Below are 23,162 nucleotides of genomic sequence, written 5' to 3'. Positions count from 1 at the left end.
GGATTGGTGTCAAATTTTACATGAAATGTTCGGTGGATCCACCAGTGGAGCTGTCTGTCTGGCCCTGGGCCCTTCTGCGTTGCGAGGTTTTTGATTGCTGTTTCATCTTCACACTCTTTACTGATCTGTTCAGATTTTCTGTTTCTTCATGAGTCAGTCTCGGGAGAGTGTGTGTTTCGAGGAACATACCCACTTCTTCCAGGTTGATCACTTTGCAAGCACGTAGTTGTCCGATGTCTGGATGCCTGTGGAGTCGGCTAATTTCTGCTTTTACTTATTTGGGTCTTCTCTCTTTTTTCCTTAGTCTAGCTAAAGGAGGTTACTTTATCTTCTCAACAGCACAGCTGCAAGTGTAGCTGGGCTCCCCTATTGTCTTTCTCGGTTCATTTGTGTCTACTCTGAGCGTCATTGTCCCTTCCTTTTGAGCTCTTCTGAGCACTTTCTAGGACAGTGCTTAGCACACAGTAGGCCCTCCATAAATGCTTGGGGATTCAGTTGTCGAATGAATGAAGGGTTGACTAAGAAACCAAAGCAGCTCCCCATGATGCCCCCACCCCGGAGAGCTCTCCTCTCTGGAGAGAAACGCAGCCCTGGGGCAGGGGCAGGTGGAAATCTCAGCCCTGCATGAGGACAGCAGGGCCTGCCAGCGCGCACAGCTCCTCTCCCAGGATAGAAAGAGAGACAAGAGGGGCAGTACTTCATGTCCTGGCTTCCCAACAGCTCTCTGAGGTCCTCTGGAGCCCAGGACGAGAGTCTGAAATGGAGAGGCTGGTACAAACACAGACCGGGGGCACCGGGCAGTCCACACAGTGGTTATGAGCTCGTCTCTGCAACCGGATGGAGCCAGATCGAGTCCTTGTTTTGTTCCTGACCAGCCCTGAGGCCTCACAAGCCATCCACAGCTGGCGTCCCTCGCAGAGTGGGATGATGAGTGTCCTTGAGAGTGATATTCTGAGGACTGAATAAGAGGACGCGTGTAATGGGCTCGAAGCTGTGCTGGGCTTGTTGTCACCGTCGGAACAGCAGCTGCTATGAGCATCTGCTAACCTATCGAAACCCCCTGTGGATCTGATTTCTATTTCCAGCCTCCCACGGGGACGAGGCTCCGCAGGCTTCCTCTTCTGTGTCCCAGAACCACCTCTGCTGGCTGGGCCAGAGGGGCCTCTTAGCACTACTGTTCCCGCATTTGATAGGCAGCTGAGAGCAGGGTGGAGTGCTGCCAGGGGAGAGCTGGAGATGAGTCAAGTCTGGGGACACGAGCGAGGGCACCTGTGGGCTGGAAAGACTCTCCTGCCCAGGTTCCAGCCCAGCTTATCTCCACGGGCCCTTATCTCCCCCCGTGATATGCAGGGAATGTGGACACACAGCCCTGTTTCCCACAGATCTCAGGTGTGCGGGGGGGCAGGGGGCACGGGGCACTGGACGGAGCTGGATGCCGACTCCGGTCCCGCCGAGCCTGCTTCTCCGCAGTGCAACAGAAGCATCCCGCCGCCTCCGTGGCATCCATGGTGCAGACACTGAACAGACCCACGGCCCATAGCTCTCAAGAGCTGGGCCGTCTCGTTTCTCCCTCCAGCCCCAGCAGTGTGATCCTGAGTAACCCCCGACCTCGGGGGCCTCGGTTTCCCCTGCTGCACCACACAGAAATGGAAATGTGGGAGGGCCTTACGTCCCCTCCACTCTGGCCCCCGCAGCACGGGTCGCTCCCTGTGTGCAGCCGCTCTCCCGGTGAAGCAGCTGCACGTCCACTTTCCCCCTGGCTCTGTGCCCAGCCTGGGGCTGAGCTGAACGGGAGAAAACAGTGCCAGCGCCGTGGGCTCCTGCACCCCCAGGGTAGCTGCCACCGAGCCCAAGCGTGCACCCTGCACCCAGCCTGCCAGGTGCAGCAGCTGCAAAACGCACTTCACAGGTGGGGAATCCTCAGGTCACCCCAGCTGTGAGTACGGACAGGAGTCTGTCCCATGAGTGGGACGGGGAGGCCTGCGACACCAGGACAGGCCTGCCCTCAGGGCTGTGGGGTCATGCAGAGGAGAGAGACCGTGGGGCCACACCCTCGGCCACACGGTGTTCGCTCCATACCACCATGAGCAGGGGCAGCAGGGACAGGGCAGGAGGGGATGCCAGAGGAGGTGTTCGGGCTGGACCTACAGGGGAGCGGGAATTCCCCAGAGAGGACAAGAGCAAGGCTCTGGCCTGTAGGCACGCCCGCACCAGCTGCTTCCTGCAGGGTCACCCGGTGCCAGGTGGGTCTTCCACAAAGGCAGGCATAATCACGGCTCTGGAAGAGCCTTTGATCTTGTGAGGTGTCTGGTTTCCTTCCCAGCATGGCCGTGTAACCCACACCCCTCCCAGAGAGACAGCACCCTGCAAGCCAGCACCAAGGGTCTTCATAAGCCAGACAACCGGGAAGCCCCCTCTGTTCCATTTGTAGACCTGTGTGTTTTCATGAAAATCTGATTCGAATGCTTGATTCCCTCACACACACACCACTCATGTCTGGGTTTCCCGAGCGAGGGCTTCTCCCAGAGGCTCGGGGGCCTTCCAAGCCCCGAAGACCTGTGCCCTACCCTGCCCACCTGCAGGGCCTCGCCTGTGGGAACTGTGGGTCGGAGCTGGAGTGCAGAGCTTGGGGTCAGAGGCTCCGGGTCAGACCCCTCAGCTCTGTGTGACCTTGTGCACTTATGCTCTCTGAGCCTCGGTGGGCTTCCCAGGAAAGGGAATAGGCAGAGCCCCCATTTGTAGGGCAGTGTCGGGATTCAATCACCCACAAGAGAGCTGCTCTTGAGTATGTACGCATGTGTGCTGGTGTGTACCTGTGTGTGTACCTGTGTGTGCTGGTGTGTGTGCATGTGTGTACCTATGTGTGTGTGCCTGTGTATGCATGTGTGCCTGTGTGTACCTGTGTGTGCTGGTGTATGCATGTGTGCATGTGTGTGCGTGTGTGTGCTGATGTGTGTGCATGTGTGTACCTGTGTGTGCTGGTGTGTGTGCATGTGTGTACCTATGTGTGTGTGCCTGTGTATGCATGTGTGCCTGTGTGTGCTGGTGTATGCATGTGTGCATGTATGTGTACCTGTGTGCATGCATGTGTGTGTGCCTGTGTGTGCATGTGTACCTGTGTGTGTGCATTTGTGTACCTGTGTGTGCTGGTGTGTGTGCCTGTGTGTACCTGTGTGTGCTGGTGCATGCATGTGTATGTGCATGTGTGTGCTGATGTGTGTGCTGATGTGTGTTCATGTGTGTACCTGTGTGTGCTGGTGTGTGTGCATGTGTGCATGTATGTGTACCTGTGTGTGCTGATGTGTGTGCGTGTGTGTGCACACATGTGCTAGTGTATGCATGTGTGCATGTGTGTGTGTGCATGTGTGTATGCATGTGTGTGTGCCTGTGTGTGCTGGTGTGTGCATGTGTGTACCTGTGTGTGCTGATGTGTGTTCATGTGTGTACCTGTGTGTGCTGGTGTGTGTGCATGTGTGCATGCATGTGTACCTGTGTGCATGCATGTGTGTGTGCATGTGTGTGCTGGTGTGTGCATGTGTGTACCTGTGTGTGCTGGTGTGTGTGCTGGTGTGCACACGTGTGTGCTGGTGTGTGTGCATGTGTGTACCTATGTGTGTGTGCCTGTGTATGCATGTGTGCCTGTGTGTACCTGTGTGTGCTCGTGTATGCATGTGTGCATGTATGTGTACCTGTGTGTATGCATGTGTGTGCATGTGTGTGTGCACGTGTGCACTTGTGTTTGTGTACCTGTGTGGATGTGTGTATATACACAGAATTATTCTCGTCATCACCATCATCACCATTTTCCAACAGCTGCCAGTGCGTTCAGATCAGAATCTGGGGGAGGGCCAAGTCAAGGAGTGGCCAGGTGAATGAAGAAAGCGACTTGGAGGAAGGGAGCTGCCCCCTCCTCCCTAGCCCTGTGGCCGTGACGTGGCCCTTGTGCGGTGACAGCCAGGGAGACTCCCCGTCTCGACGGGCGGTCTGGGACTCCTCCTCCGGGCAGGAGCCACGTCCAGCTCAGTGGAGGTGGGTAGAGAAACACCAGGCCAGGGGCAGGAATTTTTCTGGATCCCACTGTCTTGCTAATAGCTGTGCAAGCTTGGGCAGGTACCAGAGAGCCTTCTGGAAGCTCAGCTTGCTCCGCTGTGAAATGGGGATGGAGCTGTGCTTGCCCCTGGCATCTCCTGTGCGTGGTGGGCACCCAGCCTTCCCTGCAGAGCCCCTGGAAGCCTCGGGCTGGGCTGCTCCTGGGTAGGTGAGCACTCCCCACGCTGTCCCGTCCCAGCAGGTAGGGGGTGGGGAAGGCTGGGCGTGTCCCCAGGGCCGTTCAGGGGGACCAGGGACAGCCCTGTGCTCCTTCTGGGGTGTGTGAGAGATGGGACTGTGGGGTCCTCTCAGAGGCTGTGAGGACCAGATGGCGTAAGGAGCTTTCCAAGCGACCAGAGGCAGGACCTCCAGCCGTCACAGGCTGCACAGGCAGGAGCGCATGTCCTCCCCCACCTGCAGGGGACGGTTCCTGAGCCCTGGTTAGTCTCAGCCCAGCCCTGAGCTCAGGAGCCCATCCTGTCCCGGGGCCTGGGCAGCAGCCGCAGGAAAGGGGAGGTTGACGCGAGGCCTCTTCCAGCCCCAGGCTCTGAGGTGTGCACGGGGTGGCGCTGGGCTCCGAGGCAGTAGCCGAGAAGGTAAGGAAGCAGGCGTATTTGGTTTGAGTTAGTTACAACTCAGCTTACAAGCATGCCAAGTCTGTTTCGAGGCTGTGCGGAGTTATTTTATTTCCCATCCACATTTGTGAGAGATCATGATTCAGTTAATCCTTTTGTTGCTCATGCAATGAAAAAAATGTGCAATATGCTTTAAATGTTTCCCAAACACTGTTAGTTATTAAGTGAGCGACTCAGGCGAGAGGTGTAGACAGGAAGGCAGGAGGGGGCGAGTGGGAGCAGATGGGTGGAAACAAGAAGCCGTTCCCCACCCCGTAGCCTTCATCACCCCCGGGGCAGCAGACTCTGCCTGGAGGGAACTGAAGACAGGGAGGGAAGGAGGAGATCACAGGGACACTCGGACACGTGGGGCAGGCCCCTCGCAGGCTGGGCTCCTTGCTGCGTCCTGCCCTGGTGCGGCCCACCGTGCCTGCCCCACGGTGCCTGACGTCAGCCCAGGAACGGAAGCGGTGTTGTAAGGAGGCCCAGCTAAGTAAACAGACCCGGCCTGGACTCCCCAGCGCCTGCGGGCTCAGACCTCTGACCTGCCGGACCCCACCAGCTGGAAGGTCCACGCACCAGAGCGAGGCTGGCCTTCCCGCTGGCCTCCCGGGGAGGTCTCAGGCCGCGGCGCACCATGAAGGGAGCACGTTACCAATATGGTAGAATCATTTATATATAGAAAACCGCACAACCCAAATGCGTACTAAGTGAGCCCACCCACCCATGTGCCAGTCACCAAGATCCAGACATTCCAGCACCCCCGCATCCCCCCAGCCAGGACACTCCCCAGAGTTACCCACTAGTACCCACCATCTGCCCTCCATCACCAGGGGTCAGGCTCATGATTTGAATTTCCTATCCATGAGATCATTCAGAATGTCGTCTTTTGTGTCTGGCTTTTTGTAACCAACAGTACGTGTCTGAGACTTGGCCGCATCTTGGGTGTATCATACCCTACTGTGTGAAGGTACCATGTTTTATTACCTGTTCGGCCGTTGGTGGGGGTTTGGGTCGCTTCCAGTTTCGGGCTCTTACGACTTACCCTGCTGTGAACAGTCTTGACCGTGTCTGTGGTGCTCGCAGACACGCCCGCGTTGGCGGGACTGCCCGGGAGGCAGAGCCGCGGATCGTTGGGCGGGCTTATGCTCAGTCTGCTTGCGTGAGCCAAGCACACACACGGAGCTCGTGCAGTGAGCCACACGTGCACCCGCCAAGCCCGTGCGTTCCCGTGGCTCTGTCCCCAGCCAGCCTTTGGTACCATCCCTCCTTACGCTTTGCTTTGTTGCTTCTTCTCTTTGTGATTCTGATTTGTGTGCGAACAGACACAGTGTGTTGTCATCGACACCCCACTGTTGACTAAGGGCGTTGAGGGTCCTTGTTGGCCAACGGGAGTCCCTCTCGCAAAGTGTTTGCTAGCCATCTCCTCGTCCTTTCAGATGCTGTTGTCTTTTTCTTACTGATTTTAGAGGTATTTAAAAATATTCTCTGGATACCAGCTCTTTGTTGGAAAACGCTTTGCAAAGATGTTATGTAACTCTGTGGCTTGCATTGTTTCTTCTTTTCTTCCCCCAACATTTGATTATGAAAATGTTCAAACCTAAAGAAAGCTTCCAAGAATTCTACACGACCACCCCATGCTCCACCCACTCCTACAATTAACACTGAGCACACTTGCTTCTTTCTACCTCCCTGCCTCTATAAATCCATCAACCCATCTTATGTTTGATGCATTTTGAAATAAGGTGCAGAGACGGGTGTACGTTGCCCAAGACGCGTGACACACACATCATTCCCTAGAGGCCAGGGTTTGTTAATGGCTTTTTATTCCCTCTTCCCACAAACTTCACATGCAATGCAATGCATGGATCTTAGGGCTGCTGTTTAATGTGTTCCAACGAACATAAGCGGCAACGTGTCAAGATATGGAGCCCCCGACGGTGCCCTCATGCCCGTGGGTTATCCGTGGAGACAATGTCCCGAAGGGTTCCACCTACACAAAGATCTAAGTAGCAAAACTCCTCTCTGGTGGGAAAGATCGAAGAAGTAAATCAGAGTGGTTTTCATTTACCTGTTGGAGACTGATGTGGGCCCCTTTCCATGTGCGTCCTGGCCATGAGTATATCTTCCTCCGTAAAGATCTGTTCCAACCGTTTGCCCGTTTTTAAAGTTTTGTGCAAGCTCTTCATGTATCCTGCACACCAGTCCTTTGTCAGATACACATTCTGCAAATATTTTCTCTTAGTCTGCAGCTTGCCTCTTCGTTTTCCTAATGATGGCTTTTGTTTTTAACTTTGTTGAAATTTACTTTACAAATATTTTTTGTTTATTGTATTGCTTTTTATGTCCATCGGTCCCCAGTTGTGAAGATAATCATCTAAGTCTTATTTTACAAACACTCCAGTTTGAGTCTGTACCTTCAGGCTTGCAGTGTCTTGGACTGATCTGGGGTGTAGACAGCTAGTTGTGCAGCACCGCTCGTTAAAAATGAATTAACCCCATCCGCGTGGGTCTGTCTCTGAAGCGTGGGTTCTGTTCTGTCCACCTGCTACGTCGGGTCCCTGCCACCTGGCTTCTGAAGCTTTAGGATGGGAAGTCTTGAATTCCCCTAGGTTTGGTTCCTCAACTTTGCTCTGATTTTTCAGTATTGGTTTGGATATTCTTGGTTCTTTGTGTTCTCAGATCAGTTTCAGAATCAGTTTGTCAATCTCTAACAACAATAACAAAACTCCTGGTAAGATTACCAATGGAATTGTGTACATTTAAGGATCTGTGTAGGACACAGAACTCTGGGGAGAGCTGTGCCCCCACCCTCACAACAGTCCACCCACACGATGCCCTCCCTTCATTCCAGAAATCTGAATTTCCACCTATTTCCCTTCTGTCCCAAGAACTTTATTAGTATTTCTCCTAACACAGGTCAGCTGTTGATGAATTCCATAGCGAAATGTCTTTAATTCACCTTCATTCTTAAAGGATATTTTTGCTGGATATAAAATTTGGGGTTGACAGTTTTGTTTTGTTTTGTTTTTTAATTTTCATTGTAGCACTTTAAAGACATTCTACTGTCTTCCAGATTTTATTGCATTTAATGAGGATTCGGTGGTCATTTGGGATCATTATTCCCTAGATTTGAAATGCCATTTTGCTTTTGGTTGCTTTCAAGATTTTGCCTGTATCTTTGGTTTTCAGGAGTTTGACTATGATGTTCCTAAGTGGACTTTTCATTGTATTCCTCTTGTCTGGGGTCCCGTGAGTTTCTTAAATCTATAAACCTATGTCTTTGATCGAAGTGGGGAAATTTTCAGCTGTTGTTGGTCCAAATTCTTCTCTCACCCCATTCTTACCTGCCTCTCCTCCATGACTCCGATTGCACACATGGTAGACATTTTGATATTGTCTTGCACATCCGTGAGGCTCTGTTAATTTTAATTTCCATCTTTGCCTTTCTGCTTTCAGTTTAAATAGTTTCTCTTGGTTTATGTTTAGTTCACTGGTTTTTCTCTCTGTCGTCTCCATTCTTCTGTGAATTTACTGTGAAAATCTAGTGAATTTTTTTATTTCACACATTATAATTTTTTAGTTCTAGAATTCCCATTTGCTTCCTTTTTATAGTTTTTATTTCTGTGTTGAGATTTTCTGTCCTTTCACTTATTACAAAGAAAGCTTTACTGTTCTTGAGCTTAGTGAACTAGCTCCGTGGAGATCCTCATCTTCTGATTCTGACTCCTGGACCACATCAGGATTGGCCTCTGTTGGTTGTCTTCTCTGTTGAGAAAGTGTCATGGTTTTCATGTGTCAGGTGATTTTGGATTGTACCCTGGACATTGTGAGTGACCTGTTTTAGAAACTGTGCATTCCGTATTTGTTCCTTTACATTTCCACATAAATCTTAGAATCAGCTTGTTGATTTCAAAAAACCTGCTAGGATTTTGATTGGAATTGCATTTAATCCATAGATAAGTTTGGGAAGAATTGACATTTTTACTCAAGTGAGTCTCCCAATCCATGGACATGGTATATCCCAACATTTATTTGGTTCTTGTTTAAGTTCTCTCAGTGGTGTTATGCAGTTTTCTGTGTAAAGGTCTTCCACATTTTTCAAGAGTTTATTCCTAGATACCTGATGTTTTGTGGTGTTTCAAATGGCATTGATTCTTTTTTATTTTTTAGATTTTATTTATTTGTTTGTTCGTTTGTCAGAGGGAGAAAGAGCACAAGCGGGGGGGGGGGCAGGCAGAGGGAGAGGGAGAAGTAGGCTCCCCCACTGAGCAGAGAGCCCAACATGGGGCTCGATCTCAGGACCCTGGGATCATGACCTGAGCTGAAGGCAGACACTGAACTGACTGAGCCAGCCAGGCACTCTTCAAATGGCATTGATTCTTAAGTTTCATGTTCCAATTGTTTTTGGAGACACTGAAATAGCACTGTTTGGGGATCTCTGACTCAGGCCCCCACCCTGCTGAGTGTTAGCTGAGTAATCTTGGGCAGATCTCCAGACTTCCCTATTCTTATCTGCAGAGTGGAAGCCATGCCTATGTACTAGATATTTGTTGAGTTTTTAACCCTCAGTGTCCAGCCTCCCTTCTTTTTTGGTTTATGTTGCTCTACTTATCTTCCAGAGGTCAGGATGGTATTGGCCCCACCCATAGCTCCAGGGGTGGGCCTACAGTTCAGCCCATCTAATCAGAACATCGGTCCCCCTGGCCACCATGATTGGCATGTGACCCGCTTGCAGGCAGTGACTATGTACTCTAAGGCTGTTGGAAGGGAATCGGACACCCATTGCCACTGGGCCAGAACCAGGAGGGCTTGATGCTAGCATTGGGGTGCCTATCTCGCTACCACCAGAGAAGGAAGCAGCCAGCAAGAGGCCAGGACTGCCAGTGGGCTTTCCAATTACATGAGCCAAACATTCCCTTTCTAGCTTTGGTCCATTTGGGCTAGGTTTTGTGTTGCTTGCCACCAGAGGGTCCTGGCCATTAGCAGTCAACTACAAGGATCTGGTTTGCCTTCAGGGCTGAGCTTGGCTGTGAATGACCTCTGCCACCCTTCTAATTGTTGACATCTAAGAGCTGTGACTGGGGCAAGCGAGGGGAAGTGAGGGTCCCATTTAACTTTCACAGCAGAGGGGGCGCCACCACACAAACCAACACAAGGAGAGTACAGTTGGGCTGCTGGGTTAGATCCCAGTTCCTTCATGTCCATACAGTCATCGTGGGCAACTGATTTCTTCTCACTGTTCCTGGACTGCTGGATCTGTGGGATAGGGATAATTTTGCCTCCCTCAGAATTCTTGTAGGGAGTGGAACTCAACAACATATACAGCCCAACAGCCTGGCACATGGTTTGCATTCAAGATAACCCAACTCATTATCATTACTACCACCTCAGCCAGTATACGAATGTCCTGTGGCTACTGTAACAAATAACCAGAGTTTTCACAGCTGGAGATCCTAACTTGGTTATATCTGCAAATACCCTTTTCCAAATAAGGTCACATTTACAGGTTCCAGGTCGATATGTCTTGGTGTGGAGGGGTACAATTCACCATCATCATCATCACTACCACTACCATCATCATAATCACCACCTTCATCACTACCATCATCACCACCATCACCATCACCACCATCATCATCACTGTCATCACCATCATCACCACCACCATCATCACCATCATCATCACCACCATCATCACCATCATCATCACCACAATCATCACCATCATCATCATCATCACCATCACCATCATCACCATCGCCACCATCATCACCATCACCATCACCACCATCATCACCATCATCACCATCATCACCATCATCACCATCATCACCATCACCATCATCACCATCATCACCACCATCACCATCATCACCACCATCATCACCATCACCATCATCACCATCATCATCACCACAATCATCACCATCACCAAGATCACCATCACCATCACCATCATCACAACCACCATCATCACCATCACCATCATCACCATCACCACCATCACCACCATCATCACCATCATCACCATCATCACCATCACCATCATCATCACCATCATCACCACCATCACCACCATCACCACCATCACCATCATCACCATCATCATCACCACAATCATCACCATCACCAAGATTACCACCATCACCATCACCATCATCACCATCATCACCACCATCACCACCATCATCACCACCATCATCACCATCACCATCATCACCACCATCACCACCATCATCACCACCATCATCACCATCACCATCATCATCACCATCACCATCATCACCATCACCATCATCACCACCATCATCACCATCACCATCATCACCACCATCACCATCATCACCACCATCACCATCATCACCACCATCACCACCATCATCACCATCACCACCATCATCATCATCACCATCACCATCATCATCACCATCATCACCACCATCACCATCATCACCACCATCATCACCATCACCAGCATCACCATCACCACCATCACCACCATCATCACCATCATCACCATCACCAGCATCACCATCACCATCATCACCATCACCATCATCACCACCATCACCATCATCACCATCACCACCATCACCATCATCACCACCATCACCACCATCATCACCACCATCACCATCACCATCACCACCACCATCACCACCATCATCACCATCACCATCACCACCATCATCACCATCACCATCATCACCATCATCATCACCATCATCACCATCACCATCATCACCACCATCATCACCATCACCACCATCACCATCACCACCATCACCATCATCACCACCATCATCACCATCACCATCATCACCACCATCATCCCCATCACCATCATCACCATCACCACCATCATCACCATCACCATCATCACCACCGTCACCACCATCATCACCACCATCATCACCATCACCATCACCATCATCATCACCATCATCACCATTACCATCATCATCACCATCATCATCATCACCATTACCATCATCACCACCATCATCACCATCATCATCATCACCATTACCATCATCACCACCATCATCACCATCATCATCATCACCATCACCATCATCACCACCATCATCACCATCACCATCACCACCATCACCACCATCACCACCATCATTACCACCATCATCACCATCACCATCATCACCACCATCATCACCATCACCATCACCACCATCACCACCATCACACCATCATCACCACCATCATCACCATCATCACCATCACCATCATCACCACCATCATCACCATCATCACCATCATCACCACCATCACCATCATCACCATCATCATCATCACCATCATCATCACCACCACCATCGTTGTCATGATCACCATCATCATCATGATCTTCATCATCATCATCACCATCATCATCACCATCATCACCACCATCATCACCACCATCACCACCACCATCACCTCCATCATCTTGATTCACTTGAGGACAAGATCCATTTCTTCTTTGTGTGCCCTTGGTGCCTACTGTAGGGCCTAATGTACAGGGAGCGCTCAGCAAATGTCTGTGGAGTAAATGAAAGAAATTAGCATATTAAACTCCAGCTACGTACCGTGTTCTTCATTTGAATACTAGTAGCATCGTGCAGTGAGATGTTGGGACCTATGCTATCTCGTCTCACTCCTCATGACAGGTAGCATTTTGAGTCCATTTTATAGGTGAGGAAATCAAGTCACAGGAGAAGCCCAGCCCAAGGTCCCAGAAGTAGAGGTGGAGCTGGGATTTGAACAGGGTCCGAGGGGCATGGAAGCCTATGTTTCATCTCCACCAGGAAGCCCATGAAGAATGGCCTCTGCCCCGCCCCAGTGCTCAAGGCACTGGAACACCTGCCAAGATAGCAAATACAGAAGGGCTTTGAGGACTTCAGAGGAAGCATGCACCCCAGCCGCTCTGATAAAGCTGAAAAGGCATTTAGAGTCAAAGCAGGCGACCTGTGGCCAGCGAAGAGAGTGCTGTGTGAGTGCTCTTTGTGCTGGAATCTGTCCTGAGTGTGTCCTGACCACCCACTATGCGCCAGGCACCGCCATCTCCCAGGGGCACCTTCATGAGCCAGAATCACACTTGATCACCAGCCAATCACTGGCTCTGGTCTCTGGGGTCCGGGGCTCAGGGCTCCATCCAGAATGCTGAACAATTCGATGAAGAAACCAGCTTTCCCAAAGACTTCCTTATTAAGAACAAAAGCAGCCCTCTCCCAGAGCAGCCCCCACACTGGCGGACTTGGGGACCGTGGTGAGCGCAAGTCCCCAGTGCCCGCACATGAAAGCACCCCCATCCAGCTCGATTCCGGCTGAGCATCCGCGCTCCAAATTACGAGAGAGGAAATGCAATATTATTTTAGGACTTGCTTCCGCATAATAGCCAAGGAGGGCAGAGAGAACAATCCAGCACTTATATCAAACAAAAACAGGCCTGCTCTGCTCGCCCTGCCTCTGCCCCGGGAAGGGGATTCGGCATCGAGGTCCTGGGCCTTTCTGGACAGAGCCACTCACAGCCTTGACGGAACCAAGGAGAGGGGTGTGAGCAGGATACCAGAGACCCCGCGTGGGAGGCTGCAGAGAGCTGTTCTGGAGACTGGACACGGCCCCTGCCCCCACCTCACACAGAAGGCAGGGTGGCTCTGTTGTTTCTCTCTGCAGGCCTTCTGATGCCCTCTGGGCTCCCCTTCTCTGAGGACAGAGCTCAGCGTTGGTGGGGGGCAGCCAGGGGAGTACATGGCCTGGAGAGTGAGACCAGGGGAGCACATGGCCTGGAGAGTGAGACCAGGGGAGCACATGGCCTGGAGAGTGAGACCAGGGGAGCACATGGCCTGGAGAGTGAGACCAGGGGAGCACATGGCCTGGAGAGTGAGACCAGGGGAGCACATGGCCTGGAGAGTGAGACCAGGGGAGAGCATGGCCTGGAGAGTGAGACCAGGGGAGCACATGGCCTGGAGAGTGAGACCAGGGGAGAGCATGGCCTGGAGAGTGAGACCAGGGGAGAGCATGGCCTGGAGAGTGAGACCAGGGGAGCGCATGGCCTGGAGAGTGAGACCAGGGGAGCGCATGGCCTGGAGAGTGAGACCAGGGGAGAGCATGGCCTGGAGAGTGAGACCAGGGGAGCGCATGGCCTGGAGAGTGAGACCAGGGGAGAGCATGGCCTGGAGAGTGAGACCAGGGGAGAGCATGGCCTGGAGAGTGAGACCAGGGGAGCGCATGGCCTGGAGAGTGAGACCAGGGGAGCACATGGCCTGGAGAGTGAGACCAGGGGAGAGCATGGCCTGGAGAGTGAGACCGGGGGAGAGCATGGCCTGGAGAGTGAGACCGGGGGAGAGCATGGCCTGGAGAGTGAGACCGGGGGAGCGCATGGCCTGGAGAGTGAGACCGGGGGAGCGCATGGCCTGGAGAGTGAGACCAGGGGAGCGCATGGCCTGGAGAGTGAGACCAGGGGAGCGCATGGCCTGGAGAGTGAGACCAGGGGAGAGCATGGCCTTTGCATTCCTTCTGGAATCTGAGGGCTAGTCATTGCCATTCTCCTCCCCAGGGGATGGTAGGGGTAGCCCGGCTTCAGGCTGACATCCAGCCCCCACCTGGGAATGAGCCCTTCCCCCAGGCAGGTCAGATGCACAGCACAGGTGTCTCTCCTGAAGCAAGGGCCACCTCCTGCAGGGTGCCCACAGACAAGTCACCCAGCCTCCCGAGCCTTGGTGGCACTTCCACCGAGAGGAAGTGCCAGCTCCAGGCCGGTGGCAAGGAGCCAGGAGCACACACACAGCCTACGACATGTGTCCCACACACACATCAGCTGACCTCAAGGGTCCTTCCCTGCCTGAATCACACCAGAGCCCACCCACCTGGCCATGCCCTGCCCCCACGCACCAAGGGATCACGTCCCTGCCTGGCATGCAAGGGACAAACAAATGACATGCAAACCCATCCCTTTTGGACCAAGGCCTGTGTTTCTTCCCTGGGCTCCTCCATGTTCTTTGGCGGGTAGGCTGAACTGAGTCTGTTCGGGTGGTTCCAATCAGCATGGTGCTGGCCCCGGGGCTCCAGTGGGGGCTGCCCAGCAGGCCGGGGGCTGCGAGAGGCAGCGAGCCGTGCGGGAAGACCATGGGAATGGAAATCGGACATGGCAGGGTTTACTGACAGTCCCTGCCCATCGCTGTGTGACCTTGCACCATTCCCTTGGCCCCTCTGAGCCCAGTCCCGCGTCTGGTCGTGGAAAGCTAACGTCACAGCTCGCGACAATTCCTCAGGGTGACGCTGTCCCACCGCCCCGTCTCAGATGACAGAGCAGCTCTCCTGGGGCTGGGCAGACACAAGACGTGGGAGGCCCAGGGAAGCTCAGCCTCAGGAGCGGCTGTCCGAGCCTCAGCCCCAGCTTCCGGAGGCTCAGGCCCAGTCCAACAGCCGGCTCCCACCATGCCCACGGAAACCACACCGGCTGCCACGCCGCCTGCTCCGTCCTGTCCCAGGACCCCTCCTCCCCGCCTCCCCAGGTGCCGGCTGGCCTGGGCAGCAGTGGCTTTCAGTGTCAGGGCTAAAGTCACTGCTCATAATTGCATTGTTTCCCTGTTCCAGAAGTAGTACTTGTTCTTCATGCAAGGTTGGAAACTACGGCAAAACCCAAACAGGGAAAGTCCAAAATTACCCTCGATTTAAGGGCCCAGAGACCCCGCTGCTGGCTGTCCGGCAGGCACCTCGCCCCAGGAGTGTGCACTTCTTATTTCATCATGTTGGAACCGATGTGTCTCGTAACCTCTCTTACCCTTCACACATGAGGCGTGGGCTCCTGGGACGGTGGCGGCGGGCCTCCCCTGGTGCTCGCAGCTCCCGCACATCCAGCGAAACCGCTCATCCTGGGGGCGTTCACGCACACCGCTCCCACCTTTGATACCGCCAAGCGCAGTGGGGATGCCGCCTCACCCTGTTCCTCAGGACAAATTCACGAAATGGAAGACCGTTCCAGAAAATAGCAGGGTGTGAGTTCTCCATGTCCCACAGCCTGGCCAGCCGTGAGCGTCCTTGACGATTTGCTGAGGGGAGCGTATCCTCATGTCCTAAGACGTCTCATCTCGATGGGCGCCGCTGCCATCATCTCCCCGTTCTCACCCCTGGGCTCCTCAGCCTCCCGGAACTAAGGACCACAGATTGGGTGGGTCAGGAAGAACAGAACTGTATTCTCTCCCGATCTGGAGGCCAGAATCCCAAAATTAAGGTGTCACAGGGTCGCGCTCCCTCCGAAGCCTCTGGGGTGGGTCCTTCCTCCTCCCCCAGCCTCTGGGGGTCCCAATCTGGGCTCCAGTCTCTGCCTCCACGTCACATGGCCTTTTCCTCTGAGTCTTCATCCTAAGCCCTCTTCTGGAAGGACCCCGGTCACCAAATCAGGGCCTGTCCTAGTCCAGTGTGACCTCGTTTAACCTGATCACATCTGCAAAGACCCTATTTCCAAATAAGGATGTGGCCTTATTTGGAGGCCACAGTTATGGGGCGTTAGGCTCGACCGTGTCTTATGGGGATGCGACTCAACCCATGACAGGGCACCTGTCTCCTGGTGAGCAGCAAGAGATGACAGATCTCGTGGGAGCAGCTCTGTGCCAGGCTATTGGGTCTGGGAGGGGCTCAGAGAGGAGACACGAGACCCCAGCTCTCGGGTGACCACAGGCTGAGGCCCCCAGGGACCACCCCTCCCGGGTCTCCACCCCACCTCCAGGAGAGAAGGGACTGGACACTGGGGAGAACAGCATGTGAGGATTGGGATGACCTCTCCCCCTTCTTGACTATGTCCCAGCACCGGGAACAGTGTCCTCAGTTCTCTGCAGAGCCACAGGCTCTGGGCCTAGCCCTCCCCTGCCTTGTCCAACATGTCCTCAGTCCTCCTTGAGAGGTAAGAACAGCCGCCCTGAGGTCACCCAGAAGAGGAAACCAGGTCCAGGGAGTTCAAAGGGTGCCCCAGGTCACCAAGGCTTGATTGTTGGTTCCACAGGACCCCCTGGGACCCCAAGGCCTCCTGTTCCCTGCTCGTTCCTTTTACTCTGGAGATGGAGTGGCTCACCCAGGGTCACACAGCTAAGAAGACTCAGAGCCAAGGGTCAAGGTGCTGCAGATCCAGCCCCTCCCCTGACCTCAGCCCCCTGGGAGTTCACACCCTTCCAAATCCGATGACCTGCAACCACAGCGGGAGACGCGTCCACTCCGCGAGCTGGTCCGCAGGGCACTCAGCACCCAAGGCCTGTCTGTGTGGCCTCCCAGGTGCAGACCAGCCCCGCCAAGAAGCTGCGTGCTTGTCCCCAGCTCCTGGGGCCACTCCAGTCATGGGTGTCTGTGCCATCCAAATATCTACTCCCTGCTTCAAAAAAAAAAAAAAAAAAAAAAAAAAAAAAGGCCATCACTTGGGGCTGGAGCCAGGTCAGCGTAATGTCCCCTGTGTCCTACCCTGGGAGGCCCTGTGACCCCTGTGACTCTGCATGTTCTCAGGCGCTCAGACCGTCTGCTCATTCCAGCGACGCAGCCCTTCAGAGGACCAGCGTACTCAGGGCCTCAGCCACACAAAGACAGGCCGGGGCGAGACAACCTTCCCTTGGGGGAAGCCACACCAGGCTCCCGGCCCTCACCCCAACACTCGCCCGAGGCACAGTGTCCAGGATGAGAGATGCTGATATGCCCTAAAATCCACACACAGGCACACGCGTGTGCCATCAGCCTCACACAGAGGACTTGGCCGCTCAAAGGGCGTGGCACACACCCAGGATCATGCCCCTCCTGATAACCCTATGAGAGAGGCCAGGCAGGACCGGCCATCCCCACGTGCTGGGTGTGGAAGCCTCAGCTCCAGGGGTCGGGTGGCGGCTCAGGCCCCGGGCATGCTGCTGGAGGCCAAATGCAGATCCACGTCTTCTCATTCCGTGTTGGGAAGCCGTGCCGTGGATTCGCCGTCCCCTTGGAGCCGGCTTGGCTTGTGGGATTTGGCGCTCCTGGTTCCTGCTCTTCTAGGTGGTTGACCTCTGAGTGAGCCCAGCCCGCTGCCCAGCACCCACCCTGGAGTTGGGCTGCTTACTCTAGTTGAAGTCGACGCACTAGCTCTGCTCGGCGTAGGGTTCTTGGAGGCGTCGGTGTGCACACAGTGGGATGTCAGGAGTGTGCTGGGCGTGTGTGCCGTGCACAGAGAAGTAGCCTTGTGTGTGTGTCTCTGCACAGTCAAATGCTGATTCGTTGCCAGATGTCTGGGCGAAGGCATGACCGGGGATAGGCTTTGTTGAAACAAAGGAAGAAAACGCAAATGTCTGAAGGAGGGAGGAGGACTCCTGCAAAACCACTTGTTATAAAAAAGCTGATAGAAAACCTTAACCCCAGAAGAACCCTGTAGGTATTACCCAGTTCAATCCCGTGATTTCACAGATGGAGAAGCCAGAGCCCAGGAGGGGAGGAGGCAACGGGGGCAATGGAGCCAATGTCACTCAGAACATGGGTGCTGTTGAGCTCTCTGCGAAGCATACCTGCCACCAGCCAGAACTTAGCGCCCCTGTGAAGTTCTGTCGTAAGCAAGGAAGGCGGAAACAGGAGCATTCTTTGAAGGAAATAATTTGGGAGTAATGACAACATCAGCACCACCACCACCACCATCCTAACCATCACCACCACCATCTCCATCACCACCACCATCTCCATCTCCACCACCATCTCCGTCACCACCACCATCTCCGTCACCACCACCATCTCCGTCTCCACCACCATCTCCGTCACCACCACCATCTCCGTCACCACCACCATCTCCGTCTCCACCACCATCTCCGTCTCCACCACCATCTCCGTCACCACCACCATCTCCGTCACCACCACCATCTCCGTCTCCACCACCATCTCCGTCACCACCACCATCTCCATCATCATCCTTATTTACATCTGTCGGTATCCTCACCGTCACCACCGTCACCACAGCTCTCGTCACCTAACATGGTGGCAGCCCGCTGGCTCTGCGTCACTTTCTTAAGCTCTTTACACACATCCTCGTGTGGAATCATCGTGACCCCCATGTGAGTTAGTTGCGGTAAATCACCTCCAATTTTCGCAGGAATGACCGGAGCTCAGACGAGAAACGCAATTTGCCCAAAGCTGTGCGGCTGGCAGGCACGGGGCAGCCTCCCCCACTGCCCGCAGTCTCACATTGCCGGAGATGCGGGGGCTCACTGGTGTACAGCTCGTGGGGTGTCTCCCTGTGACAGGGGGAATGTGTCACAGGATTGAGGGGGAAATGAAGCAAAGACACCTCAAAAGGGAGCAGAGCAAGATGGAGGGGGGCAGTGGTCAGACTCGTCAGCAGGACGAGATGGTAGGACTTCCCCTGCCAGGGGTCGGGGGGAGGCCATGCAGAGGGCCTTCTTGGCTCCGCCCGGGACCTTGTCCAACTCTAGTCGTGTTCCAAGCTGTCTGTCCCTCCCTGGGCCTCAGTTTCTTCATCTGTAGAACAGAAGGTCTGGACTAGACTCCCCCCAAGAGCCTTTCTGGCCCTCGCATTCTCAGGTGCTGAGAACTGTGTCGTGCGGCCACACCAGTGTTAAGCACAGAACTCTCCCTGGAGGCGGGGGCATCTTGAGCAGGCTTAAGAGAAAGGGCCTCAAGTGTCCAAGAGGAGAGGCACGTGTGGTGAGGGACAGAAGGTCAGATTTAGGCGTCGGGTGCAGGAAGCACCGCATGGGGTCGGGGAGGTGTGCAGCATAGAAAATGGGGAAGACCCCGCACTCCAGGTCCAGAGAGGAGACGGCCGCACAGACGGGAGACGGGTGCAGGAGATGGCAGGCTACATTGTGCCACTGCCTCCGGGTCTACAAGACGGCCTCGTGGGGGAGGCGGCTCCTGAGCGCGTCTTGGAGGACGAATAGGAGTGCGCTAGGCGGGCAAGGCGGGCAGGAGGGAGACACAAGTGCAGGGTTAGTGCGGCATGGGAGCCCGAGGGGCACTGAGGGTGACGTGGAGCAGCTCAGCGAGGCCAGAGTGGAGGTGGGGAAGGCCCTGGACCGGGAAGGTAGCTCGGGGCCTGGTGGGGAAAGGCCTTGAGTCTCCAAGTGAGGGTGCGGGTCATCCCGTGGGCACTAGGAAGCCACGAGGGCCAATGAGCGGAGCGTGACAGGACAAGGTCCGTGTTCTAGAAAGACCACGCCGTGGTGCTCACGGACACTAACCCACGCTTGCAATCCCCACACAAAGGACCGTGAGTGATGGTGCCGGGCTCGGCTGCTCCCGGCTCTGAAGCTGCATCCGTGGCCTGGCGACGAGCCCTTGCGCGCGGGCCGGGCCATGCCGCGGTGCCTCGGTGTTCCGGAGCCTGCGTACGCGAGGCCTGAATATTGTGTCTGCTTTAAGTAAACAGCCGGCAGCGAGACACCCAGAGCCCGTGTGCACAAGAGCACCAGCTCCGTGGGCGCAGCCATCGATGGGGAGCTCGGCATCCCCCAGTTAGCCGGACGGTGTTGCAGTCCTTCCCAGCGCCCTGGCCAGGTGGCGGCCACGGCGCAGGTGTGACCAGGCACCAGGTGCCGGCTCCCGTCTACCAAAGGGCCACCTGGGAGTGTGCCAGGACTGGGAGGTAGGAGCACCCTGCATGATGGGTACCGTCTGCCCTGAGGGCTGGGCTGGGGTGGGGTCTGAGTGCCAAGTCCGTCCTTCAACATTCCACCTGCCGCTGCCCCTGGAGGGGATGGGGCGTAAGGAGACCTGTGTGGTTTCCTTTAGTGAAGTACGGAGATTTTGCAGGTGCGTGTCTGCGTTCTTGCTAACTTCACACAACAAAACAAGTGTCCAGGAGATCGTCTAGCCCCACATGGGAGTGTGTACCCCCCAGGCGGCCCCTGCACCCTGGCTGACCGCGGGCCAGATGCACGGGAAGGGCTAGGGACAATGCAGGAGACCAAGTGCTCTTCTCTGGCAGCTGTGACAGGCGTCTACAGGGTGGGGACCCTGCGCTCTCACCTGCCCGTGTGCCGGGCACCTGCTAGGGGACAGAGGCAGGAGGTGGGGCCCCAGCCAGGAGACGCGGTTGGTGGAGGTCCTGGGAAGGATGGGCCCACATGCTGGCGGTGGGCAGAGCTTGTCTGTCTCGGGACTGTGCTGATGAGGGATAAGTCACGACCACCGTGGGGGTGTGCAGACACACGGAGGAGAAAGTCAGTCACCCAGGAAATGAACTGACGGTGGTTCTAAGAGCTAGCATCCATTAGAGTCTGCGTGTGCAGTGCCGGCCGTCAGTAACCCAATGGGCCTCCAGGGACAGGGATTGGGAAACTGAGGCACGGGGTGGGAAGGCCCCTCGCCAAGGCCGTGGGGCTTGTGAACCCAGGGCTCTGCTTTGCTGCGTCTCAAACAAGCCCCCGACCTCGCGAGTTCCAAGGACTGGGAGCTTTCACCTGCTGAAGCGCCAGGGGCCATGGGGCCCGCAGCTGCTGGAGCCCCCACCCTGGAGACACAGCGGTGACACAGTGGCCTCACCCTCGTCATCGCCCACGGGATTCCCTCCAACCGAGCCCGAGCTCTTGCTCCTTCATTCGCTCCACAAACGGGGGTTTCCTGTGTCCAGCCCTGACACACTCACCGAGGCGCAGGGGAGCGGGACGGAGCTCCTGCCTCTGCTCGCACATCCCGGGCCCCAGAAGGAGTAGGTGTGAACACACGCTCACCCACATACATGTGCACATGCCGACACACTCACGTGTGGGTGCACACAGACATACATACACTCTCACATACACTGTCACACACATGTGAACACGGATGTACACCCACACGGACACACACACTCACACTGAGAAACACACCGGCACGCACACATTCTCTCACACACGCACATAGACCTGCGGTCGGCCAACCTACCCATTGTCGTCCCCTCTTGTCCTGGCCCTGGTGTCCTCCTGGAGGAGGTGTTCTTTCCGGCCCCCCCCGGGGGGGGAGGCAGCAGCGCGCCGGGGTGCCTGGCAGGGTGGGCAGGGGCCTCAAGGACGGCCTGGGCACAGGCCCAGAGTGGCCCGAACGTCTACCCATGTCCGGAGCGGGACTGGGCTCCATGGGCTGGTTCCAGACCCAGACGCGCCAGCTCTGTGCCCAGATGGGCCCCCCCACCCCCGCTCGGCTCTGCAGGCCGGACACCCAGGGCTATCAGACTATCAATGTCCCACCAGAGACTCGCAGACGTCTGATCGCTAGCGCTTGTCCCTCGTGACGCCGTCCGTGGGGCCCGTGCAGCAGGTGGCCGAGACGGAGGCGCCATGTTTCTTTAATGTCGCTAAATGGAAGAAGAGCTGGCTTGAGTCTGGGGCCAGAGCGGGATGGATAAGTCATCTGGAGAGTAAATGATCCCAGGGAAACTTGCCACATTTTTTCTAGAAGAATGTTGGAAGTTTTGGTGGCCAGGTACGGAAAAAGAAAGCTCTGCACACTGAAGTCATTCACGACGTGTGGAGCGGAGGGGTTTCCACAGGCCCAGGTGCTGAGGGCACGCCGTTCGCGGAGCCGGGCCTGCTACAAGGGCCGGTTGTGTCCGCGCGCTTCAGCCAGTCACCCCGAGCAACGCAAAAACACACATCAATGCGCCTTTGACAGCAGGGCCTTCCTCACGGGCTCCGAATAAATGACCAAGCTGAGCAAAATGTAAATTTGCAGTTATCCCTCGGAGACATAATTATAGGAAAAGAACAAGGACGGTGGCATTTGGACCAGGACAGCCGGCTCCTTTCCTGCAGCCAGGCTCGGTGTCGGGGGCATGCGGGACCCGGCGTGGGAGGAGCTGAAGGCTGCCTTCCTCCTCCTCCCTGCCCCGGGCACTGCCATTCCTTGGGCCGCGCACGGATCTCTCCACCCCAGGCCCTCGCTCTGCAGCCGCCCCATGAAAGGGCCCATTCATCCACCAGCCGCTGGCTCGGGTTCCCGCGGCCAGGCCGGCCCCCACGGCCTCTGTTTTCCTTTCATTAGAAGGATTCCCATATTGAAGGCCCCCAAGAGGCCGAGTCCAGGATGAGTGCCGGGAGGCGCACAGCTGTCCAGGGGTCCAAGCACTTCCACGAATAAGTCTGACTTACCAGGCCAGAGGGGGAGACTGAGGCTGGCCATCAGAGTCGGGGATTGGACCTGGGCCACCAGCTGCCCCTTGGCCGTGCCGGGAGTAGCTCAGGAAACACAAGCATCCTGAGCCAGTATGTAGGCCAGGGAGGGCTTCCTGGAGGCAGAGGAGCTGATCCTGGGAAGGGGGACGAGGTGGGCTGTGGGCTCTGGGAAGTTCTGCTTGCCCAGACCCTCTGCCAGCCCTTGGGTCCCATGGCCTGGGCTGGCCCACACGTGGGAAAGCGTGTAGGTGTTGGTGGCACGTGCAGGGAATGGGGGGGGGGGGTGGCAGCCTATGTCTGTGCGTGAGACCCTCCGCAGGAAGGACGCCCTTCTGTCTCCCTTTTTGCTCAC

The 23,162-nt window shown here is 55.3% G+C and overlaps 1 protein-coding gene across 1 annotated transcript in view; it reads left to right on the top strand.

Moving 5' to 3' along the window:
- LOC130544103 (mucin-1-like) overlaps positions 1–14,233 on the top strand; it is a gene marked incomplete at its 5' end in the record, with an annotated part of 33,274 nt that extends 19,041 nt beyond the window's left edge. The window contains 2 exons of the mRNA XM_057314159.1: positions 10,441–11,564; positions 13,415–14,233. Of these exons, the coding sequence (XP_057170142.1) occupies positions 10,441–11,564; positions 13,415–14,233 (1,943 nt within the window). The remainder of the gene's footprint in view (positions 1–10,440; positions 11,565–13,414) is intronic.
- Between the last annotated feature and the right edge of the window lie 8,929 nt (positions 14,234–23,162).

Source organism: Ursus arctos, unplaced genomic scaffold (assembly GCF_023065955.2).
Source record: "Ursus arctos isolate Adak ecotype North America unplaced genomic scaffold, UrsArc2.0 scaffold_19, whole genome shotgun sequence".
NCBI classification, from domain to species: Eukaryota; Metazoa; Chordata; class Mammalia; order Carnivora; family Ursidae; genus Ursus; species Ursus arctos.
Note: the sequence above shows the minus strand (reverse complement) of the source record. Positions and strands in the feature narration are given on the sequence as shown.